The sequence below is a fragment of the Anas acuta genome, chromosome 1, assembly GCF_963932015.1.
Source record: "Anas acuta chromosome 1, bAnaAcu1.1, whole genome shotgun sequence".
NCBI lineage: Eukaryota > Metazoa > Chordata > Aves > Anseriformes > Anatidae > Anas > Anas acuta.
Genome location: NC_088979.1, coordinates 1,713,852 through 1,723,287, shown reverse-complemented (window position 1 = coordinate 1,723,287; position 9,436 = coordinate 1,713,852). Strand labels below are relative to the sequence as shown.

General features: G+C 48.3%; 1 protein-coding gene across 1 annotated transcript; it reads left to right on the top strand.

Annotated features, from left to right (window-relative positions):
• MRPL48 (mitochondrial ribosomal protein L48) lies at window positions 1–7,458 on the top strand. Its single transcript, XM_068689348.1, has 8 exons — window positions 1–213; window positions 1,049–1,101; window positions 1,450–1,487; window positions 2,424–2,509; window positions 3,236–3,408; window positions 4,908–5,010; window positions 5,817–5,906; window positions 7,200–7,458. Exons 1-8 carry the CDS (start codon window positions 193–195, stop codon window positions 7,272–7,274), a joined length of 639 nt encoding a protein of 212 aa, XP_068545449.1. The 5' UTR covers window positions 1–192; the 3' UTR covers window positions 7,275–7,458.
• Window positions 7,459–9,436: the final 1,978 nt, after the last annotated feature.

Here is a 9,436-nt window from a genome sequence, read left to right as displayed (position 1 = left end):
ACGTTTCCCCCACACAGCCCCGCTGCCGCCATCCCTCCTCCATCTTCCCTCCTCCATCCCCCTAAGGCTCCCCCACCGCCGGGGTTTCGCCCTAAAACGACCCAAAAAGAGAAGGGAAGGGCGGCGGAACGCGGGGCTGGGGCTGAAGGGTGCGGGGGGAGCGCTTTGGGCGGCGGACGCGGCCCCGCAGGGATGAGCGCGGCGGGGGCCAAGGTAATGGGGCGGGGGGTTAGGTTGGAAATTTTGGGGAAATGAGGAGAAAATTGGAGACGTTTCTGCTCTGAAAGAGCCGTCAGGCGTTGGGACGGGTTGCCCAGGGAGGTGGGGGAGTCCCTGTCCCTGGGGGTGTTCAAGGAGAGGTTGGACGTGGTGCTTGGGGACAGGGCTTGGTGGGGACATTGAAGCTGTTTTTCCAACCCTAATGATTCTGGGATCCTGTGACAGGTCCTAATTCTGTTACTGGTGGTGTGTCTAGAGGTGTAGGGCCCCCCCACCCCTCCCTGGAAGCCCAGGGACCACCCCAGTGCCACAGGGTGCAGCACAGCCCCTGCCCCATCGCAGCCATCAGGGACCCTACAGCTCTCCCCACCCCATATCTCAGTGGTGGCAAGGTGAGGGTGTTGGCCCGATTCAGCCCACCAGGGTTGTGGTGACAGCAAAGCCACTCTCCTTGCTTCATTCCACCATGGATGAGCTGCGTTGTCCCCGGTCCACGTGGAGCTGGAACGAGCCCAGGGGGTGGTGGTGTGGCTGTTGTAGGATCTGTGGGATCTGTTGTGGGATCTGTAATCACAGGGAGGACGATCTCCTACCCCAATTCCTTCAAAGGAAGGCGAGGGGGTGCAGGAGAAACTCATTGTAGTCATTGTCACCCTCCTCTTCCCTCATCACTTTCCTCTGTGTGGTGGTGGTGGTGGGTTGGGGAGCGATAGCTGTGGGTGGGCTGGGAGGTTTGTTGGTAGATTTAGAGGGTTTGGGGAGTTGTTTTGAGGGGTATTTTCTGGGAAGTGCTGCTGAAAATTCACTGTTTGCTTTGTGACTGGTGCAGGTGCTCTGCTGGAAGAAGGGAATGCTGCTCAAGCAGGTGTTTGCTCTTAGCAGGTGAGTGGTTTAAAATCAAATCTATTACATAAAACACAGAATAACGGATTAAGAACACTTAATCACTGCTACAGACTGGGTCAGAAGACATACATGATTTTAAAAAATACTTCTAGATATGGAAAGTGTTCTAATTGTGGAGGGAGGACTTTCAGCTGGTATCTGGGAGCTGCAGAACCTCTAGGATGAGAAGAGGAGAGAGTCTGATCGCAGGATCTGATGGGTCTGAGGATGTGAGCCTTTATTGAGGAGATCGTCCAGACCTGTAGTGTTTCCATAGCTGTGTGAGATTGGAGTTTTAACAACTATCTTGTTTCCTACAGATAATAATTATTTTGTTTCCTACAGAGCAGCAACACCCCGAGAAAGCCGTCTGTGTGCTGCAGGTAAGGCTTCTCATTAATCCCATGCAAGACAAATTTTATCTACACAAATACTTCACATTTGAGCCTTCACATCTCCTTTTGATATTTTTTTTTCAATCACATTTTGGCTGGTTAAATAACCCGAGCGCATGCTGTTGCGCTTCCACCTTTACCTTTTTTTCCCTAACCTCTTGTCCTGTTTCTCTGTTCTTGGCTGAGCAGATGCTCCTGTTCAGGGTGGCATCAGCCAGCCCCTGTTGCTGTTATACCCACAGGAGGTTCCACTTTAACATTTGTTGAGCTGGTGGAGTCCTCTGTTTAAATTTGAAGTAGAATTTGATTTTGACGTGGAGGCAAAGTGTAACCAAGTGGCTTAGATCCGTGGTGCTCAGTTTCTCTTTGCTGTTCCGAGCTTCGTTTATTAAAATGAAAGCTGTTGAGGGTTTCATTTTCCTCTGGAGAAGGAAGTATAAATAAAAGCTGATGCCATTTTGATTTGGCTTCCTAGCATATGAATATTTGAACATGCTGGATTTAAAATTAAGCGGGCTCAGATCCATCACAACAACATCACTGCTGTCATGTAAGAGGAGGCAGTTGTAAGGTTTCAGTAGGATCCTCACCATCCACTGGTGCTGACAAGCCTGTACTCTTTTTTTTTTGTTTTGTTTGCTTGAGAACTTGCCTGGGAAATGAGTCACTTTTAATCCCTACCTCCCTTACTGGTTGCTCACCGGAACCAGCTGTGAATTGTCCCAATGATGGGATACTCAGGCTGCTCATGTCGGGTAGAGATTGCTGAAGCCTTGGTCTGCTTTTGCCTTCCCTCAAAGAACTAAGGACAAATTCTTGGCCCCAGAAAGGATTCTGGGCTCCTGCAGCACCCGTGGCTATTTGTAAAAAGAAAGGATGTGTGGTGTTCAAGAAAAAACGTGTTTGCTCTGCTTTGATTTTAAGGTGGTGCCCTCGTGAGCTGCCACAGACAGTACAGATCCCGACCTACACACGGCATTGGGAAGTATAAACATCTGCTCCCAAAGGAGGTAGGCATGAAAACCCCCTTCCTGTCCTTGCTTTCACTGACCCATCTATTTACAGGCTGATTCAAATGTTATTATTAAATCTGTGGCTGGTGAACCATATTAAAATGGAGGCAGGTAACAGTTTACTGCTGCAGCTCTCAGTGGAAAGTGTTAAAACACGTGAAGTACAACCCTGCAGAAATAATTCCTCTTGTCCACTACACTCCTGTTTAAATTAACGAGTAGCTGGGGAGGGAGGAATGTCTTCCCGATGACTAATTTGACAAACCAACTCCAAACTATCGCTGAACGTTGTGAGCAACTCTTATTTGCATTTAAACTTTTTACATTGCCTGAAAATTTGGAAGGAAGACAATTTTTGCAAAATGAGGTAACGATAACTCATCCCGGGAGCTGCCTCGGAGGCAGGAGCTGAACTAAAAGCAGTTTGTTTTCTCATCTTCGGCTTCTCCTGGAAGGAATCAATCATGGTAGGCACGTATTTTCTCTGTGACTTCTGTGGTTCTGCCATCCAAGAGCTGAACTGCTCCACTTGAGAACATCTGCTGAGATCGTGGCAGCCCAGTTTTATAGCTAGGGAACGCGAGCACAGATGGGCTGCGATGTGTTCAGCAAACCTCTGTCAGATGAGAGCAGTGCAGTCTCCTGCGATTGGCAAGGGTTAATGGGTTTTATTTCCAGCTGCGTTCAGAAAAAAAAAAAAAATCATTTTTTTCCTTAATACAGGTTCCAAAGAGGAAAAAGGACAAAGTACAGATGAAAGAGATAAACGTTGGGACCGAACACGAGTACGGAGATGTCAATATCCAGATGACTTCCTATGATATGTGTCTCGTGGAGCATTTTGCTCAGTACGTGCATAAACTCTGCAACCAGTTCTCCGTCAGAGTGAGCGAAAGGTATAAAGAACGTGGCTCTGTGCTTCTGTCATCCCTCGCCATCACGTTGCTGTGTGAGGCTTGTAGATGATGGTACCTTGCAGTAAAGGGCGGGAGATAATCTTTGTGATCAATTCCCACCTACAAATCCACATCTGATGTCATCTGCCTGGTGATCTCCGTTAGCTCCCTCGTTTGTCTGTGGAGTTTTTTATTTATGGAAGGCTGAAACAGAATTATTTGGGCACTGAGTGAACACATCTCAAGGAAATGTAGCTTCATTCCTTTGAGAAAAAAGCTTAAGCACGTGGGTGCAGGCATAAATATTGCTGACTTCTGCTGCTGTTTTTTTTTTTTTTAATTTATAGCGTTTTATCCAGGCATTGTGCAACAGGCAGGCGGTACTAAAACCAGCATGAGCTTGGGAAATCCAGGGTGAAGTTTTTGGGAGAGCTACCTGCACCGTTAGCTCGGTAGCAGGTGGTTTAATAAAGGATGCTACAGTTGCACAGCAGATCTCTGAAGCAGATCTACACCTGATAGCAGCTCTGATGGTCTGAGTGAGTTCTGAGAGTATTACAGAGCTCCTTGGCTTCTGCAGTGCCTCTGTAGTCACAGAGAGAAACGCTGTGTTGCTGTAAGGAAGTGAAAATACGAGTGGTGGTTATTTGAAACATTCATCTTTAAGTGAACCTCTGAGTGTAAGCAGTGATTCCAGCTTTGTGCTGGTTAAACCTATCAAAAAATCATTTTTCTTTCTGTTCATCCACTCTGCTGAACTGTCAGACGTGGATCTGAGATGCTGTATCCGCAGATCGCTTGTTTGGAGTCTCTCTGTGACATCTTTAGCACTAAAAGCTGTGACACGTCAGCAACTCCTGGGTATCTATCAAGAAGGATACGCAGAAATTCTTAAGAAATTCTAATTCTGTCAGTGGTGATGTGCTTGAAAGGGAAAATCAGGGAAATCCCCCAGCCTGAGGCTACTGAAAGCGTTTCCAACGTGAAGTGTCTTTGCCTTGCGTCGTGCCTGGGCCCTCTGAGGTTGGCCTTGCTGTGAGAAGTTCAGTGTGGGCAGAAATAAATGATTTGTGCTTTAAAAGCCTCATAACTGGCGAGGCAAAATGGGGGAGAAGGAAATGTTCTGGGTGAAAAATTGAAGCAGGTGGAGGTCGTGCTCAGAGTAGCGTGGGAGATGAGGAGCAGGTGTGGTGGCTCAGCCAGAATTTTTGCTTTAAAGCTCCCCTCTTCAACGATAAAGAAATTAAAAGTTCTCTTCCTGGGCTGATGTTTGTAGCTGAAAGAGGTTTCTCCTGGCTGTAGCGCTGCAAGCTTCTCCCTTATCTCCTTCCAGTAAAACCCCTGGCTTCTGCCAGTGCTTGATTTGCAAGATGCATCGTTTGCATAATTAATTCCTCATGAAAAGTTAATCTCCTTCCACGTTTTCCGCTGCTGTTGATAAATTCCTGTGAAGTTGTGCCCCTCTCCCTGTCCTAAGCCCTGACCTGTGCTTCCTGCAGCTACGCCATGCCCACCAAAACCAACGAAGTGCTGTTCCTGGAAGAGCGAGGTTCCAAAATGCAGCTGGACGCCGTCCTTACCACCCACCAGAGGGTTATCCAGGTACGAGCTGGGCTTGGCTGCGCTCCGTGTACAGCACCTCCTCTCCCAGGCTCTCAAAATCCACTGACAGCAGGAGTTAAGTCCCAAATTTGTGTAATTTGTGCATAAACTGAAGCACAAAGAAGTCTAAATTAGATTTCTTGCTAAAAGTTACTCAGAAAGTAGAAGAGAGTGAAGGGATTCCTGGATTGTCTACATCAGCCTATTTTATTACCTATTTTATGCAGAGTGCTTGGTAGAAGGGGTAGAAAAGTCATTTTTAAGGAGGAACAATTGGGCAAACTTGATGAAATGTAAAAATACTACTAGCATCAGTTTAAATTTGTACAAATTTATTCATTTAAGTGTTTCTGTGACTCTTTCCTACTGCATAGTGTGTTCCTTGCTCTGCTGAATTACATTCCAAACCTTGAGGCAGACTTTTTCCTCTAGGGAGTCAGTGTGGGATAATGCTGGAGCTTGCCGTGGCAGCTTTTTATTAGTCTCACCTGAAGTAAAGAAGATTTTCATGCACGGTTAAGACTCTTTGCATCTATGCAACGTGGAAAAGGGGCTAGAAATGTGCTTCCACTGAGAGAACGAATAGCACAGTAGAGCCTGAAGTGGTGAAAGCTGTCACACAGGTAGAGGAGAGGCACTGGAGGCACAACATTTACAGGGGAGAAACAAAACAAGAGCCTGCTTATGTGATGAAGTGCCTGACAGCCCTAGGTGCACGCTGAGTGGACTCTTCCCATGCTGTTAGTAGACCAAATCCGTTCTGCGTTTGGAGTTCTGCCCCTGCAGTGCTTTATTTCTTCTTCCAGGTCAGCGGGTTGAGCTCCACGTTTGCTCCCATACTTCTGGAAATCATTCAGAGCAACCAGCCTGAAGGGGTCCACCTGTTAGTGAAAGAGGTGGGTTTCATTTACTGACATCTCCACGTTTACAAGGCGGGTGTGACGCGTGCTATCAGCTTGCTTTGAAAAGCACAGGATCTGTTCCTGACGCCGCCAGCTCTGCTCTACACTTACAGATACCCAGGATCTCCCAGAACCAGGCCCTCACTTGATTTATCAAAAACTATTTCCTCTAAAACCTGCTGAGAGTTTTATTTCCCTTTTAGCCTTCTAGAATTAGTGCTGCAGAAGGAGCCTTCCCAGCCAGTCCCACAGATTTGTAGGGGATGGCAAGTTCCCAGTTATTTTCCTTCGTTCAGGCAGGTTCCCTGCAAGTCAGAACCCACAGCCACTCATCTGGGAATGATCAGGAATCGCGTGGAGCAGTCAGCAGCAAAGCTGAGATGGGAAAGCCAAATTCTGTGCCCCGTTTTGATGGATTCTGGAAGGAGTTCTGCTTCTTTTCTGCAGAAGGGGAGGTTTTTTTATTTAGGGAGTAGGTCTTGCAGCAGGAAAGGGAAAGCAGCACGCTAAATTTGAACGTGAAAACAGTTTCCTTCACTGGCCTTTGTAGGATGTTTAATTATTTCCATATCTGCAAAGCGGGATGTAGGAGGAGGTCTCTCGAGTCCAGTAATCTGCTTTGCTTTGGTCACGGTCCCATCCCTGCCTTAGGACTGCTTCTTTTTTTTTTTTTTTTTTGCTTTTTTTAATTTTGGCTGATGGCTTTGTCTCTGGAGGGAGCGCCGTGACATTGTGCCATTTGCAAAGTCACTGCGGTCTGAGGCAGGAAGCCCTTGGGAAAGACCCAAGCTGGCTCCGGGAGACTGGCAACGAAGAGATTTGAGCTTCGGGATGCTCTTCTAAAATTCAGGAGAAAGAGGCAGGTCTGGACGTCTTCAGCTGACTTCTTGAGCACAATGCCAACGCTCGCTCTTCCAAAATGGAATTTTTCTCTTGAAGAAAACGTATTTTGGTTTGGTAGCTGCACTTACCACAAGGTCAACAGCTTGCCCCAGTTTTCTCTTTGCTGTGTGGTCTTTACACCCCAAAATTTGGTGTGGTAAATGCTCTAAACCCCAGCTGGTCGCTCCCTCAGCACTGCAGCACGTCGCTGGGTGAGGAGGAGCCAACACGGCTGAACTGCAGAGCGGCCGCACGGTGACGATGCGCGGCCTGCTGCTTGCCTCGTCTTTGTCTTTCCTTTTACTCTTTGTTGATTCCCTTTAGGAGAGGGTTTATCTTCCATTTGGCTTGAAAAAAGCACTTGAGGTGATGTTGACTTGCTTGTTTTTTCACCTCCCTCCGCAGCACACCGAAGCTGACTTCAAGAGCCGATTGAAGGCCCGACCCGAACTCGAGGAGCTGCTAGCGCAGATGAGCTGAGAGGAGGAAGAACACTCCGTCCATTTCAGAGCCACCCTGAGAACATCATTTTTCTCCTCTTCAGCTGCTCGAGCCCCCAGAAGGTGGCTTTACGAGCGCCGTGTTGATAAATTTGTGACTTAAAAGAAATTTCCACTGTTGTAAAACATCCCGTCTTAATAAAGAGAAATAAATGTGTTTATAACTGCCTGTTTTTTTTTTCTTTTGGGGGGAAGAGGGTCCGCAGTGAAATTTCATTTTACGTTTCTCAATTCTGCTTTTTCTGCATGTTTTGCTTTTGTTTTGTGAGCGTTTCTGCAGGTTGCACCCTGGAGAAATCGCTAGGTCATTACGCTCACCTGCGCTGCCTGCTGAGGCAAATTTCTGCCCAAATTTAGAATCGAGGGCTTAAACTTCAAGACTCAGAGATCCAGAATTGGAGAACTGGTTGTTTTTTGTCAGTCTGGGAAAGGTGGCAGCCAGCAGGGATTTTGCTATGTCCTCCCAGCCCCAACAGCCTCCTGCAGACGCTCTCTCATCGCTGCAAGCAGATTCTCCCAGATGCTACTGATGCGGAAGGGCCCATCCTGCTCTGTTCTGCAGCTGAAGGCTGGAACATCGTGTTATTCTCGGACAGCTGCTTAAATCAGAGCTTTGCCAACATGAATGGAGCCTCAGAGCCCTGGGAGGGTCGGGGGCGATCATCCCTGAGCAGCTGAACAATCGCTGCTTAAGAGCACAAAGCCTCGGAGGGCAGAGGCAGGGAGGTTGGAGCTGTCTGCAAAATCCCTCCTCCGTTTCTGCTTTGCCTTTCACGGCTGTAAAGGATGCGTTTCCTTTTGGATCTCTGAAGTCAGTCTCCTTTTTTTACCACAGCCCTTTGGAAGGGATGAAATTAGCCTGCCTTGGAAGGACCAAATGCAAAGCGGATTGGGGAATTTCCCAGGATGGTGCCTCTTATCCATGCTTGGGCAGGGGGGACAAGTAAAATCTGAATTTGATCCCTTCTCGTGTTTGTTTTGTGCAAGGGAAGCTTCTGGTGTATTTGGGGAGTCGTGCTGCTGTTGTGAGGCAGAATTAGGCTGAGTTCACCTCAAAGACAGACCCATAAGCTCAGCCCCGTTGTTACAATGAGCACGCTTAGGAAAATCAGGCTGCTTTTCCTTTTTTTTGGTGCTGAGGATCTCAGCCCTGCAGCAGCCGCAAAGCCAGGGAATTGATTCCGAGCTGGTTGCAGAGCCACAGCCCGACGGCTCTGCGCCCCCACAGGAATACTGATCAGCCCTGCCACGCCGCTGCAATCCGCCAAGATGCGGGACCGAGGTTTGTCCCGAATTTGGCCAGGTTTTGCCATCCTATCAAACCCAGAGCCCGCAAACAGGTCCCAGCAGCCAGGTTTTTGCTCCTTTCCTTGTATTTCTAATTCCGAAAGCCAGTGGTGAAGGCTTTTATTTTAGTTAGGCTGAGATGAGATCTGATCGTGCCGTCTTTCGGGTAAATTACAACCAAGTCTGAGCCCTTGATTTGATGGATGCTAAGGGGAAGTTAGGAAAATATATATTTTTTTACGTTTCACTGGGAAATGAACCATTTCCCTACAGAAATCTCCAGCAGCAGATGCAGGCAGTGCCCTCCTGCCTCCAGCTGACCGACTTCACTCAGGTTTCCTGACCAGGACTGAAAAACTTCCCCCAGTTTTGGGACTTTTGGGGTTCGGGCTGCTGAAATGCAGCCACTCTGCAGCCCCCTCCCTGGGAAGCTCCCCCGTGGGCCAAAGCTGGGGGCACACTCCCCTTTCAACATAATAGGGGAAGATTTGTGTCGATTTTTACAGCTTTTGGGCCTCGAGGTGGTGCTCTGTGGGGCTGAGGCATCCCACCTCATGCTCCTGCGCTATGAGGACTGAGGGAAGGCTCATGGCCCTACAAGAGCCCCCAAACCCCTTCCCTCTTGGGGCTTCCCAAAAAGTAGCATCCCCCAAATCCCTGTCCCACAGGACACGAGGTTATTGCCACCAGGAACAGCTTCAGGAAGGCGCAGAGGAGGGAAATCCACAGCAGGGCAGCGCCAGACTCCCACATGGCCTGGTGTGAGCCCGCCATTTTGGCGTGCCTCAGCACCAGCGACCCCAAAGCGAATGCTGTGAGAAAATCTTTGAGTAAAAGACCTGTGAGGAGCGGCTG